Consider the following 15531-nt stretch of genomic DNA (forward strand, 5'->3'; position numbering starts at 1 on the left):
ATCTCGGGCCAGCCAAGTTATGATGGAAGTGCATCCAAGGCGTCGGGTATCGAGGATTTTGCTATCAGGTATCTACACAAGCTGGTCTCAGGCACCATATTCGCTCGTGAGAATCAGGCCACCATCCCTCATGCCGACCTCACCGCTCTGTGGAGTATGGTGCACGAAAAAAGGATGAACCTGGGTTTCTGGTTTGGGGAGTATATTAGTGCGTTTGGAAAGAAGAACTCATCGGTAATTTGCTGTGGAAGTATTGTAACCCGTATAGCGAAAGCCATTGGGGTGTTCAAACTTGAGGATAAGAATCGGCTCACGGTGGTGAACCACCCAGACCAGATTGACTTGAAGAGCCTTCAGAGTATGTTGTTTGGAAGGATGGTCAACGGCAAATGGGTCTGGATGCCAGATTTTATGGAAGCCAAAAGAGTTGAAAGTAGAAAGCGAAAGCATAAGCCCACTGTGTCAGTATCCTCCGAGTCGGAACAGATCGAGCACGCCAAAGATTTGGGCTTTTACCAGAAGTGTGCCAAGCTCACCAACGAAGACATTCTTACCAAGTTCCATGCCCTGTTCGCTCAAAACCAGGCCAACAGAGAAATGATATTTGCTCTTGAGGAGAAGTATGCTGCGTAGTAGGGAGAGATCGACATGTTGAAAAATCTTTGTATTGAGGAGCATGGAAAGGAAAGCCCTTTTGGATTTTCGATCAAAAGTCCGGTAAGAACTAAACTTGACACATTTGCCAACGTCGTTGCCTCCTCGAAAGGGGATGGCGCTACTGCCGCTGCGGATAGAGAGGTTGATTCCTCTCTTTCCCCTCCCGCCTGATTACGTCAAATATGTCGCTGTCCTAAGCATCTGGTAACACTTATCACCCTTTGTTTTATGTTCTTACTCACTCTATCCTTTATCATGCGGCATGTGTTTATTGTTGTGTGCCTTCTTACCAACATTGAGGACAATGTTTCATTCTAATTTGGGGGTGGGAAGGGATTACAAGTACAATATATATCTGTATGCATGAACACGATAAAAAGCCTGAACAAGTTGTTAATTAGTTAAATCTTATGAATAACAAGTATCCCCCTGGGATCTTTGATTCATATTGTCTTCAGTAAATTCTCTTCGCATATATTCCTCCTCATGTTAAATCCTTGGTACATATTCTTGTGTTTCGATTGTTTTGTTTTACTTTAATCACTAAATAGACTGTGCTGGTTATGAGTGGAATGTATGAAGTTAAATTAGTGTTTGATTTGTGTTTTCCCGAGCAATGAAGTTCCACAAATTTTGAAATTTTAAATCATTTTTCACAATAGGAACCTTTTGCCTTAATGCATAGCCCCCTAAAATAGTGAGAACTTGAGCCCGCAAATGCATTTGAAAATTCATTGTTTCCTTTTAAGAGTGGGCCAGCACTTACTATCTTTGGGGAGAATTTGCTTGGGTATGCCCTGTTGACATGGAGATTCTTTTTGCCAACCATAGGAGGAAAAAGGCACCTAGATTCCGAATTCACTACACAAAGAGCCTACCCGTGCATTGCACTCACATTATTAGGATAACCAACTTGTGCCTTAGCCTGTTCTTTCTTAAATACACACCACACAAAGAAGCCCATTCCTTTCACTATTATCCCATAAATACCTTGATTCTGTCTCATGCTTTGAAACAAAGAGAAAAATACAAAAATATGAGTTATGTAAATAAAAATGCTGACAATTGAGGTATGACACTGGAATATGGGAAAATAAATAAAGTCTGTTAATCTTGAGCCTGAAATAAAATGTTTGGATGACTGACGTCTGTGTGTTTAAAAGAATAGTCTAGCCAATGTTAAGCAACAGGCTGTGTAGACTGTTTAAGTTAAGAACAAGAATTGCTCATATGCTGAGAATTGGGTATAATTAAATACTGCTGCATGAAGACAGAATTCTAACACTTACAACCATGTTCAAGACCTTTTGACTATGTTTGGAAAATTGTGGATCCATTGACATGGGACCAAAAAGCAAACTCACACCCTAAGGGTGTATTTGCCGAGTTGAGGAGTGAAGTTGCATTCTTTCCCCTATGGCCAACAAAGGCCATACGAGAGTGAGCGAAAAATTCCATTCCTTGGTGAGGCAAACAGGTTGTTCTTTGTGGAATTTGAGGTCTAATTTTAAGCTTTAAGGAATTTCTAGAGAAAGGTACACAATCCTGCACTGGTTTAACTTCATCAAAAGATCACAACTTGCACTTATTCTGTCATTATCTCCTGAGAACAAAGCAATTACTATCACCCTCTCAGTTCCCTGTAACATTCAAACTCCTGTTTCCGTATTCTTTCATTCCTAACTCTTTGTCTTTTAGATTAACTTGGTTTCTATCTATTGTTTACTTGAGGACAAGCAAAGATTCAATTTGGGGGTGTTTGTTAGGCATGAAATTGACCACATTAAAAGGTGTTAATTATAATGAATTAAGGGTGTTTGTAGTGCTTTATTACATGAAAGAAGGCCTTATAGGTGTTTTTATGCAGATAAGGAAAGACTAAGCCGAATAGACTTGAAGCAGCTTGTTCGCACAACGAAGAGGAGATTATGCCATTCTTTGATCCAGCGGTCAAACGCGGGAACCCCTGATGATGGACAGCGACTAGACGGGAAGCAGGTATGACAGTAGCTGCTGGCATAGAGGCGGAGAAGTGCAGGCATAAAGTAACAAGATGGAAAGAAAGCTCGACCCTTGAGTGTTCAAGGGTCAAAATGATCTTCAACCACTTTTAGCAATTTTTAGATTTCTGAGTCCGGATACTTTTCAAGTACTGTTTTAGACTCGGACCTTTCCTTTAAATAGAGGTAGTAAGGAAGGAAAGGTATCGAGTATTGAAAGAAAGAAAAAGATAGACTTTTTGGAAGGAGAGAGAGCTCCATAGATGGAGTTTCAGAGCTTTGAACTATCTAATTGCTCACTCGCCAGTATGAGTGAGTAATCCTTTTGAATAGGCTCGGCCAGTCGGGGCCGGTAATGTAAGTTTTTCCAAGTCTAGCAATGAATGAATGATGTTAATGCATGAAGTGTTTGTTGAGGCTTTATATTCCAATGCTTGAGCATGTATGTTTGTGTTAGATGAATGATAGGAAACTGCTTTCATCTTCACCGAACTCTCTATCAAACATCCAACCCCGAAGCAGAAATGTTAGGTGGTTTTACCAAGGGTTTTCTCATAAGAAATGTTGTTTCAATCTTAATGCAAGAAAGAACAAACCTTTAGGACGCTACGGGTTTTAGTAAATTTTAGAATCTTAAGAACACACGAGAGTTGACTTAAGTGAGAGTTAAAACAGAAACTTTGGCTTCAGTTGCATCATTCATGATTTGTTTGGTTGTTGTGAAGCTTACAGTAACCTGTTCCGCTGTGCTTAGCCTGTTCTCCTTATTATCATTATCAAGCAATCATTTTCACACGTAAAGCAACTTGTTTAGTCATTAGTCTTCACAACTACCAACATCTGTCAATACAAAAGAATCACACACTACGAGCACCCTGTTCACAAAGTATTTCTCATAAACTTTAAACATCAATCCCTGTGGATACGATACTTGACTTATCACTTTATTACTTGTATCTAGTGCACTTGCTAGAGTCCATTCCAGAGACAACACCTATCATCTGTACCTCAGCTAAACCACTATCAGAAATCGCTTTTTGAAAGCCACACATTAGGGAATTGGGGTGCATGTTGCCCCCTCTCTTCTCAGACGGAATCAGAATGTCATTAAAGTCTCCAATAACCAACCAAGGCCAGGTGGACATAAAGCTTAGTGATGTCAGTAGATGCTAGGACTCTGCTCTCATGGCCCTCTCCGGGAAACCATAAAAACCGGCCAATCGATACTCCGGCAAACCTTTAACAGAAATTTTAACATCAATAAAGTTAGGAGAGAATCTAAGCATATTAACTGAATCAGACTTCTTCCACATGAAAGCAAGACCACCACCACAATTCATAGGATCCACACAAAATAAACCAGCAAAATTAATTTTTCGTTTTATTGCTTCGACTTTAATACGATTACATTTAACTTCCATTAAAAATATAAAATCCGGCTTCAGACGGGATACCAGTTCAGTGAGTTATCGAACTGTACGGGCGTTCCCGATTCCCCTACAGTTCCAAGATAGAACGCTCATAGCCCCTGGCGGGTCTGTTCATCAGATCCTATGATATTCACTTCAGCATTCTTACCATCAGCATTACCACATGGGTTCATTGCATATGTCTTAGCCCCTTCACCACCTGACTGTTTCTGCATATTCTGACCCTCTACTCGCTTGCGTTTGGCTTCTGAGATATCCCTCGTTGTCAATTTCAGAAACTAGAGAGGCCCCTGCCCCCTTACCTCGTCCAAAACCTGGTGGAACATGCTTCTACACTTCTGGCCGCTGGCTGCCTGCCTGACCCGACGACTTGGCTATTTTTGGGATTTTGTACGATGAACTAGCACTGACATTAGTGTTAGTGATATCTGAGAGCACGGGGGAGGCTGTTGTTTGTAATGGGTTCGTTAGGAGGAAACGAGACTGAGGCTGACTTTTTGTACGTCTGTTTGGTGCTCGCATCCAGGTGCCATAAACTTTCTCTACCAGTTTAGGTTTAGCTACTTCTAGCAGCACTGGGCAGAACTTGTCGGCATGTCCGATACATCCGCAATAAAAGCAGAAGGTGGGGAGCCTTTCGTACTTGAATTGCACCCAGAAAATAGCCCCTCCTTCCTTGCATATTTTCATTTTCCTCTTGAGAGGCTAATATACTTTCAGCGATACCCATATATGGAGGTAGGTTCTCCCAACACCCATGAAGTTATTTGGATCCTCTTCTATAAAGGTGCCTAGAAAATTGCCAATGCTCTTGGAAACCGATTCTGACATAAAACCTGCAGGGAGATCGTAGACTTGGACCTAGAATTCTGTGTCTGTTAGCTGTAGCTCCCTAGGGTTAGAGCCCTCTTCTAGTTTCTGGATAATAAGGAGGTGTTGATCAATGGTCTAGGGCCCTCCTCTCAGAACCCTATCTCTCTCCAGTAGATGGTAATACTCAAAATGGAACCGATTATGGCCCAACTCCTCGATATAGAGCTCCTTGGTCGGCATCCATATGTCTGCCATGGTATTCTTCATGAAAGGTACCTTCACTGCTCGATCGGTTAGGAAGGCTCCCACAATACTCCAGGTCGGGGCACATGGAGTCGCAATGACATCAACCGCCTGAAGGGTAAGGCCAGTGGCGTTCTCGGAGTCCAGAGTGATGTGTTCACAACGATCAGTAATGGATTCTATCGGAAAGGTGGCGGAGCACAGTGGCAAGGTGACGACGGCGATTAGGGTTGCTCGACAACAACGAGATATTCTTAATTCTTAATTAATTGATCTATATTCTTAATTATACATAAAAGTAAATTGCATTATTATGAATTTGGTGCTTATTCCTTACTATATTTCAAAAATAATAAGAAAATAAAGAAAGAAACCGACATCAATAAATTGAAGAGAGTAAAAGGGGGCGCAGGAGACGCACGCACGCAGTACCAATATTAAATCAATCAATTAGCATGTGATCATATTCCTATTTAATTCACTGCTCCCAACTTCATTCTTCTCTTGTTTCTATCCATATCATATCGATGAAGATGATAGGCAATATGTGGGTTCAGCTGTTGCTTTTGGTTGCACTTTCTTCTTTGTGTGCGGTTAGCTCAGGTGGCTCCGGGCGTCCTTTCTATATCCGGGGCCGCGTCTACTGTGACACTTGTCGTTGTGGCTTTGAGACCAACAAAACCACTTACATTCCTCGTATATTTCCTATCTATCTATCTAAACATTTTGCATAATCATTTCACTTGTCATCTGTAAAATGTTTAAACAATGGTATTTGGGGTTCATGCATATTTTCAGGTGCAAAGGTGAGGATCGAATGTGAAGACAGGAAAACATCGCAGCTTAAATACAGTGTAGCCGGTAAAACAGACAAAACAGGAACATTCATTATAAAGGTTGAAGAGGATCATAAAGATGAGATTTGCTATGCTTCTCTTGTTGGAAGTCCTTTGTCTAATTGTAGGACTGCTGACCCAGGACGTAGCCGATCACAGGTCATTCTTACCCGAGACAACGGTGCCATTTCTGATCTTCATTTTGCAAATTCGTTGGGGTTTTTGAGGGATCAACCTTTGGCTGGTTGTGCTGAATTGGTTCATGAACTTCTCTATTCTGATCTCTAGTTCTTAATTAATTAATTAATGTTGTTGTTTTCGTTTTTGACTTAGTTGTGGATTGATTGTTTCTCATCTTCATATATATATATATATGGGTCTCTTACCTCAGGAGACTATGGTGCAATGCTTCTCTTCATTTCTTGTTTCATTGCAATATATACTAGTATTAATTAAGTTTAGATCCTCTGTTTTTGTCTAACATTTACTTGTTATTTTTAGGATTGGATACAATATCTCACCTGTTGAATACATCCGAACCATTAATTATAAAATCAACCCTTAAAATTTAACCATTCAATATATAACTTAGCTATTAAATTTCAACTATGAATTTTGTAATTAATTAGTTGAGATTACAACTTAACATTTAAAATTGAAACTCAAAAGGATCTCGATCTAGATTTGAACTTTTTTTCACTCAGATCCTCTCCAATTTTGGTTAAACAGAAAAGGCCCTGCATTCGATTTCTTGCATTTCACGTCGGCAGAATCATTATGTTTGTAGAAAGCCTATTTGCTATCTTTTAACATAAAGCTCAAAATTTCTCAACTACGGTGACACTCGGATTTTTATATACATATAAAATGTTTATAACGTTCAGCTCATGTATGTATAAGAAATCCATTACGATACTAAAAAATTACCAATAAGTTATTAAAGATATAAATAAAGGATGAAATATATAATTTTTATAATTCTAAATTCACAGTGAAATAACTATAATTCAATTTTCATCATTTAAACTTTATATTTTCTTTCCAACCACGTAAACTTAGTGCCGGCCCTGAGCTTAGGCCTGAAATGCACCGGCTTAGGATCCAAGGTTCGAAGAAGCCCAAAAAGAATTATCAGGTCTTAAATATATATGACGTAGAAAAAAGTATATATATTATTAATACCATTTAGACTTTAAAGGGCTCAAATAATTAATATTTTAGATTTAAATGAGGTTCAATTAATTTTTTTGAATATAAGTGGAAGGTTAATTTAAGGAAATTGTAAAAAATCTTTTTGATTTTTGGTAAACAAAGATATTTGATGAGCGTATAACACATACCGTACAATGAATTAATTTTTTGTTTATCATTTATTGGAATATATTTCAAATTTTAATGTATAATTTTTTGTAGGGATAAGTTCAAATAAAACCAATATGGTTTGATGTTTTGACGATTTGGTGCCTCTGATATTTTTTGGAGCAAAAACAACCCTGCCGTTAGCAATTTCACTTTTCGATTGATTTTCCAAATTTGGCCGTTAACGATGTGAAAAGGCAAAATTTCAAGAATTAAAGTTGTTTAATGATATACGGATAAAATCTAGCTTTTCAGCTCTTGCTAAATCAGAAAACATTACAAATGAAAAGATTAAAAACTACAGACGCAATTCAAACGATTTAGGAGATCCGATAAAAATATATGAAATCAAGCTAGAATAAACTTAACAAACAAAAATTCTAAGAAAACAGAAGGATGGGAGGAGATTCTTCCTCAAAAATATAGGAACAAACTGATCTACAACATGTCTCCGACTCTACTGATCTTTGTTGTGAATCTTAAACTTTGGGTGGAAGAAGCACAACCCTGATTCTCTAGTTTGCACAAGCGATGAAAAAAGGGCATTGGCGACCGAAAATTAAAAAGATGTGGACTGGAGAAGATGGAGGAGAATTAGAGAAGGAAAAAATTCGGGAGGCGGTAGATGATAACGTTGGAAAGTAAAGAAAACCTAGAGAGAAACTAACATATACACTTGGATTTTAAAACCTTAACATCTTAAACTTGGGAAGAAGAAGAATAACTCTGATTCTTTGATGCGCAACGCCATGAAGAAATGATGTTGACGATCGGCTGTGAAGAGGACATGGACCGGAGAAGATGAAGGAGAATTAGAGTAAGAAAAAAAGGATAGGTTGCGGATGATGACCTTTGTATCAGAAATTAATATAAAATCTATAATTGGAATTTAAGTATGAGAAATTTTACAATACGCCCGGCATACCACCTAGAATAAGTGATTTGGTATGCCGGGCCAATTATAATTTGACAACTATTAAAAACTGTAAGAGATAATAAATTAAATTAAAAAATAAAATCAGTTTAATATTTATCCCCAATTTTGATCGCACCTCCCTTCTCTCTTCGCAATCTGTCTCCTTGCTTTTTTTTTTTTTTTTTGCTTCTGGAACCTAAAAAATCTAACCTTTCCATGATGGAGACAATGAAAAATATTTTTAATCAAAGCTTAAAGAAATTTTTTGATTTCAAAATTAACCAATAACAAATGGAGGTTCATGTTCAAGATCCAGAAGAAGAAAAAATTTCAATCAGTTTTTATTCTTTATGACTTTTAAATCGGTGGAGGAAAACAAACGGAAGTGACAATCGCTGGAAGAGGAGAACAGAAGACATCCGACCGAAGAGAACGACGGTGATGGCGGTCGCTGGAAGAGGCGGTTATCCAGAAGAGGCAAATTTCCAATCAGTTTTTATTCTTTGTGGCTTTTAAGGAGGTCTGCGGAGGAAACAAACGGAAGTAATGGCAGTGGCCGGAAGTGGAGAACATAAGAGACATTCGAACCGAAGAGAACAACGGCCATGGGTTCTGTGTGTAATTTTTGCCATAAAAAACCCAATATCACAGCAAGAAAATAATGAAGATGATTAATTATTATTTTGTTTTTTTATTGTATAATTAACTTTATGACAGATGTAAATTTATTAGTGGCTGAGGCATACCACATCACCTTGTATAGGTGGTATGCCTGGCATACACTAAAATTTCTCCATCTATTGGAGATGCTTTTAAAGGTTTTGTAACTTCATAATTTTTTTGACGTTAAAAAGAAAATAAAAATAAAACAAGAAGAACTGAAGTTATAGTTTATCATTCAAAAGCAACTTAATTAGGACTGCAGATTGAGGCACCAGACACCCCTCATTTGACGCCTCCATATGCTGCACTCTTTCACGTTTTGGATTTTAGAGATAAAAATCACAATTTATCACCGAAAAAAGGTATAAATTATAATTGGACACAACCTTATTAATGGTTGGTTATTTCTTTTTCCTCTAAAGTTAGAGCATCTCCAATAGATGGTGCCCAAAAGAGTGTCAGCTGATGTGGCATCAGATTTGGCAACTTTTAAAGGGTGCCTACTATTGGAGTGATTGTGGGTGCCAAGGAAAGTTGCCAATTTTTGACAACCTCTTGGCAACCTTGTTTAATAATTTTTTAATATACTCTCCTAGAAATAATAAATGTGGAACATTTTATTTATAATAAAATAATAATTTGTAGGATTATAGTGGCAACTTTTTAAGCAATCTCTATTGGAGCAATTTTTTAAGTAAAAGTTGCCAAAAATGATGTGGATGAAAGAGATAATAAAATACTATATTTTAATAAGTTTTGACACTCTTTTAGCTCATCTATTGGAGATGCTCTTACAAGTAGATCACATCCCGCGAATGCTCTTTCAATCAGAAGTTTATTGGACCGATTCCTTAATTTCTGGTGGCAGGGTGGTCGTGCCCTCTAAGAGTTTGAAAGGCTATAAGTGCGTAAATAAATTGCAACAGAGCTTGTTAGTGAATAAATAAATATATGCATACTTCATTTATTTCCTCGTAACTAAAAGCTGATTTCACCAGTCAGTGGATTGACTTCATCGTACATGTCTTTCATGCATTAGATTATGTAATAAGCTTGACTTGAGATTCTCTTCTCCAAACTTCTGATATACGTTATCACTCTTTGGAATTCGTCACATCTTAACCTATCAATTAATCCCTTCACCGCCACTGTTTTCCACTATTTATTTTGAACTAATCTATACTATACACCACACCTTTCTAATCATGGTGCAATTTCACGATGAAGAGGTAGATTCTCCAATTTATAGTGAAGAAGAAGAAGACATAAGTTATGACGATCTCAAGAAGCGAATGTGGAAGGATCGTCAGAGAATGCAAAAGCTCGAAGAGAGGCGTCGAAACGATGACGAAGCTGAATCAGCATTAAGGCAAGAAGCGTCCCGAAAGAAGAAGATGTCAAGAGCTCAAGATTCCATCCTTAAATACATGACCAAGATAATGGAAGTATGCAAAGCTCAAGGGTTCGTTTACGGTATAGTCCCCGAAAAGGGTAAGCCAGTAATCGGATCCTCCGATAGCTTACGCGAATGGTGGAAAAATGAAGTCCGGTTCGAGCAAAATGCTCCAGCTGCTATTGCTGAATTCTTACCGGCTTTACAAAAAGATGGAAAATTGGATCCCATTTCATGGATGTATCTTCTACATGAATTGCAAGATACGACTTTGGGATCTTTGCTTTCGGCTCTTATGCAACGATGTGCGCCACCGCAGAGGCAATTCCCGTTCGAGAAAGGTTTGCCGCCTCCTTGGTGGCCTACTGGTAGTGAGATATGGTGGGGCGATCAAGGATCGTCGCAGGAACACGGGGTGCCTCCATATAAGAAGCCTCATGATCTTAAAAAGGCATGGAAGGTTAGTGTTTTAGCTGCAGTAATCAACCATATGGCTCCGAATTTCGACCGTATCCGACGTTTTGTGAGTCGATCAAAAGGCCTGCAAGCTAAGATGAGTGCTAAAGAAAGTGCAACTTGGTCCAAAGTTGTTGGCCAAGAAGAAGCTCTTCTTCAACTCACTGAGAAATGCTTGCAGATTAATGATGACGAGAAAGATGGTCAAGGAGAAGATAGGTCCCAACTTTTAACCGAGAAAAGGAAGTCTTTGTTCGCTGGAGAAACATGTACGGATAGAGTGTATGGTTGCCAGAATTTATTGTGTCCTCAGAGTGAAGTAGAGTTGGGGTTTTTAGACAGAAGTTCAAGGTCTGATCATGAGTTTCAGTGTGCTTATGGTGGCCAAACATGGTTTGATGAGCCTGTGATTAGTCCTCCTCCTCCTCCTCCTCCTCCTCCTCCTCCTCCTCCTCCTCCTCCTCCTCCTATAGATTTGTTAAGTGTGACAAAGTGGGCAAATACAGTGCTAGCAAATGCTAATCCCAGAGAGTATTGGGGAAATGGAGCATTTCAAAAACAGAGTGAAGGCTTGGATTCCAATCAAGATGCAACTTCAATTTGGGATTTAGGATATGAAGGAGAAACCATATGAATTTATAAGTTTTGACATTAAAATGTTTAGTATATGTTATCTGAATATTCTAATGTTGAAGCAATTGAATTGCATGAATATACATTGGCATGATTCCTAGTTTATATATAATATACTATATGTATTTACCACATGACATGGGGTTGGGGGTTGCCTGTATAAACAAAATCAAGCAAAAATGATTACAGGGTAGAAAAAGGAAAAACAAAAAAGTAGATGGGAAAAATTGGTTTCCTGAAAAGAGGAGTAAATTGTTTCATTGAAGGCCATGAAAAGCAGGGTGCCTTTTAGGTAAGCAATCTTCGAATTCCATTCTTGTAGCTGCACATGAATACCCCTTTCTCAGCTTGGTGTTGTTTCTGTTCTTTGCTTCCACTTCCACTGCAAACACCCCGCAAACTGGCCTGTGATCCGAGAATCTCGACTCTACTCGTATATATGATAACTGTGTAATGCCTCTTCCACGCCATAATATTCTGTCACACCTGAATATTAACATTCCAACCTTTTTATTTATCTACAAATAACACATATCACCATATGATATCACTAATATTATACCATGCTGGTGTTCTGCGTTTTCTCTTGGATTTTACAGTTTCTCCGGCATAGGAATCAGAATTTTGAGAATATTTATAAGTTGGAGCAAACAATATTCGTCCTTCTGTGAACCCGTTAAATACTCTTCCTGCATCTCTCTCTGTATTCAACTGTAAAATCACAATACATTAGAGTAAAAGAAAGATGTTGTAATGTCTTCTATGTTTGATATATAATTAAATAAATAAGAATCTGCCAACAAATTAACCTGATCTTTCTCAAGCAAGGTGTCCCAGTTATTTTCCTCCAACAACATCTTTGTTTCGTCATAGCTCAAAGATACTCGGTAATTCAAATCTCCAAGCCAAATTATTCGGCTGAAATATTCAAGTAAAAGCTATCACAAAATCAAATATTATATAAATTGAAAATAATTCAGAAATTTGCACAAAGTTCTTCAACAAGTCCATGTATTTTCATTTGGCCTTGGTCATTGTATCTCTAATTTTTGAGAAACTAACCTTTTAACTTGTAAATTTATTAGACAAAAAGCCTATCGTTAGATGCAATTGCCTTGGTTTATATTGAGCCAAAGATTATTCAAAACTTAAAGGGTAAAATTTTGGCAATAGTAAGACGGATCCATCCTCATTTAATATATCATAAAATGGGAAGTAATTGAATGGAAATCCATTAGTTCAGTCCAAGACAAATTAAAGGTTCTTCTTTTCTTTGTGAAAACGAAAATATAAAACTCAATCTTTATACCATGAAACAAGATAACATACTCGTGATCAATAATCCTTTCGGGTACTCGAGTACTAGAAGTCTTGCAAATGTTAGGGAACTGAGAAGTCCTGAGAATTTCAGCAACATCAGCATTTCTCCTAAGTTCATCTCCTTCTTTCTCCCCGGAAGCTAAGTGAGAGCACACAAAGCATAGGCTTGTCCGGTGCAGAGACATGCTTACTGATATGCAACCCTGTAATGTAATGTAATGTAATGGTATTGGTATTTTAAACTAATTCTAATTTTGCAATGAAAGTTAGACAGTTTAATTACATACCTTGTTTCCAAGACAACCCATAATTCCTCTTCCAACAGAAGAGACTCTCAGATGACCAATATGAGACACCAATTCCTTCCTAGCCCATACTGTCACAAAAATCCCTACCATCTGCTTGCTTGTTATAAGGCTATACTCCATTCCTGAAGTCGATGTGGGATTTTCTAATGACAAAACTGACCCATTAATGATTTTATTAATGTTGTTATCATTATTATTTTTATGATTGTTGTTCTTGATGTTATCTTGATCATGAGAAGCAGTTTCTGAGTCTAACTTTTCCATGGGGGCACCACAAAGCTTTTTGAGTCTGTGTTTCTCTTGATTTGGGGATTCAACAGCGCAATTGCAGATCTTCAGAAGACCACTGTCTGCTCTCAAACTTTTTCTGAGTTGTTTGAGAGAAGGTTTGTGGAACATGTTATTTCCTGATTTTGAGTCTTTACTAAGGATTCTGGAACTCATGCTTGAAGATTCATTGATAGTGCTGGATTGATCATGCCGGGGGTTATTAAGCGCATGGTTTATTAGAGCTAGCCATTTTGCTGCTGGTTCATTGTCTTCGCTCACCAATACATTTCCAGCGCTCAGCGGTACTATTTCCTGAAATCTGAAATAAACGAACAACAACCATAAAGAAAAGTAAAAATTGTGTTTAATACGTTAATTACACATCTAAACTTATCATTTAAGGTGTGTAAATATGTATTAATCCTATGAATTGGGAGCATTTTTATTTTTATTTTGATCATACCCACAGACATAAATATCTGCACAACCCTCAACTTGCAAGAAATCTTCAAGGTTAAGGCCAAAACTAGGGGGTCTTCCTCCCACATTCCATGTTCCTACAAATATCCTGCAAAGATTTTCCCATTTTGAATAGAAGAAAATGCAAAATTTAAACTAAAAAATAATGAGATGAAGTAATCATGCCTAAATTCTTTGGTTTCTGTATCAGGTATGGTAGGCTGATCAAAACTCAAATTTAGACCATCAATTGCTGAACTAGTTTGTGATTCTGCATAAATGTTGATAACAATATAATTAATTGGTTGTTGAAAATATAATTAAATACTAGATTCCAAAATCTACCATCTTTCCATTGACAAAAAGTACAAGTCAACGTCAAAACATGAAAATGTCATATCCTATGTATTTTATTGGATCTAACCTAACCATTAAGCGTGAAAATTGTCATAAAGTTAGGTTAGCTACCAAGATTATGAAACATAAGATGTAGTTCTTCTTTTAGAAAAGTTTAGTGGTAGAAAACATAAATCTAGAATATCACCTGGGAAAGCCTTAAAACTACATATCATTTACATATGATTCAAACCATGAAAACTAAAAACAACTACAAAGGAAATTGATCCGTGACCCCAATTCCGGGAAGAAAATATTGAAATATACATACCGACGGAGTTGTCGTCGTAATCATAATATTGTGTCAGTAATTTGGTTATTTCCAAAATCTACAAATTTGACATCACTATGGAATTGGCAACGAATATTTGGCTCTATTCACTAGCCACAAGAGTTGCTTCTTTAATATACATATATATATATATACACACGTGTTTTCTTCAATTGTCATATATATCCAATAAAATCTTGGTGAATATGTATATACCTGAGAAAGTGTTTCGCATAACAGGAGATGCCTCAACGAATGCTCGTCTCCTTGCAGCAATATTAATCTCCTTCTTGTTCTCAAAATCTACCAATTAAAATCCAAAATAATTAAATCACCAATTTTATAATTCAAATATTACAAACATATACATATACATACCAAGAGGAACAGCATGATCAGGATCATCTAAGTCAGGCATGTCATGATCGCCATTGAAGCTTTCTTTGCCGTTTCGCCTTGAACTGAAAATCTTTGGTATGATAGACTGCACCATCAACATTATAAGAAACAAAATCTTTGGATCGATAATTTAAAATAAAAAAAAAACTGAAAGAAAAGGAATACCTTCTTTTTCTTGAGAGTTGTTTCAGGAGCACTACTGGGAGGATTCTCGGCTTTGATCATTTCTATGTTGGTCATATTCTATCTCCAAAATTTCATTGAAATTAGACAATTTGAATTCATGCCCAATTTTTCAATACAAAAGAGACAATTTTTGGTCCAAGACAAAGATTCTGAGACAATTTCTGGGTTTTTCGCGTTGTTAGTTATGATTTTTACAAATTTTTCTTTTGGTTTTCGGTTAATGAAAATTAAAGAAAGAAAAAAAAGGAAAAATAAATTTTGTGATCTGTTATAAAAGCTGAGATTTTGGCGCCATTGGTTTCGGGGAACTTGGGAATGTGAATCAAGCGACCGTTGGAAACATACTTCACGAAAAATAACTTTATCACTTTCCTTATTAATCCCTATTTTTTTTTTCTAAATTCCCGTTAATTATTATTTCTATTTTATGGAAAATATTCTCCTGAATAATAATTCATGAAAACATCTTGAAAAAATATCCCTTCACTTCCGTACTCTTATGTGGTTCCAAACTTCCAACTAC

At 37.2% G+C, this 15531-nt stretch overlaps 3 protein-coding genes across 3 annotated transcripts; 2 read left to right on the forward strand and 1 right to left on the reverse strand.

Moving 5' to 3' along the window:
- Window positions 1–5670: 5670 nt before the first annotated feature.
- On the forward strand, window positions 5671–6351 carry LOC136229834 (protein DOWNSTREAM OF FLC). The gene is made up of 2 exons (XM_066018718.1): window positions 5671–5839; window positions 5942–6351. The coding sequence occupies exons 1-2, from the start codon at window positions 5671–5673 to the stop codon at window positions 6265–6267; spliced, it is 495 nt and encodes a 164-aa protein (XP_065874790.1). The 3' UTR covers window positions 6268–6351.
- Window positions 6352–9983: 3632 nt separating this feature from the next.
- On the forward strand, window positions 9984–11961 carry LOC136230068 (putative ETHYLENE INSENSITIVE 3-like 4 protein). The gene has a single exon (XM_066019004.1). The coding sequence runs from the start codon at window positions 10123–10125 to the stop codon at window positions 11398–11400; it is 1278 nt and encodes a 425-aa protein (XP_065875076.1). The 5' UTR covers window positions 9984–10122; the 3' UTR covers window positions 11401–11961.
- On the reverse strand, window positions 11657–15204 carry LOC136229835 (type I inositol polyphosphate 5-phosphatase 5). The gene is made up of 10 exons (XM_066018719.1): window positions 14988–15204; window positions 14802–14907; window positions 14640–14726; window positions 13943–14027; window positions 13761–13865; window positions 13007–13616; window positions 12729–12922; window positions 12209–12317; window positions 11962–12110; window positions 11657–11885 (listed from the first exon to the last, which is right to left on the reverse strand). Exons 1-10 carry the CDS (start codon window positions 15060–15062, stop codon window positions 11657–11659), a joined length of 1749 nt encoding a protein of 582 aa, XP_065874791.1. The 5' UTR covers window positions 15063–15204.
- Window positions 15205–15531: the final 327 nt, after the last annotated feature.

The sequence above is a fragment of the Euphorbia lathyris genome, chromosome 5 (assembly GCF_963576675.1).
Source record: "Euphorbia lathyris chromosome 5, ddEupLath1.1, whole genome shotgun sequence".
Classification (NCBI taxonomy): domain Eukaryota; kingdom Viridiplantae; phylum Streptophyta; class Magnoliopsida; order Malpighiales; family Euphorbiaceae; genus Euphorbia; species Euphorbia lathyris.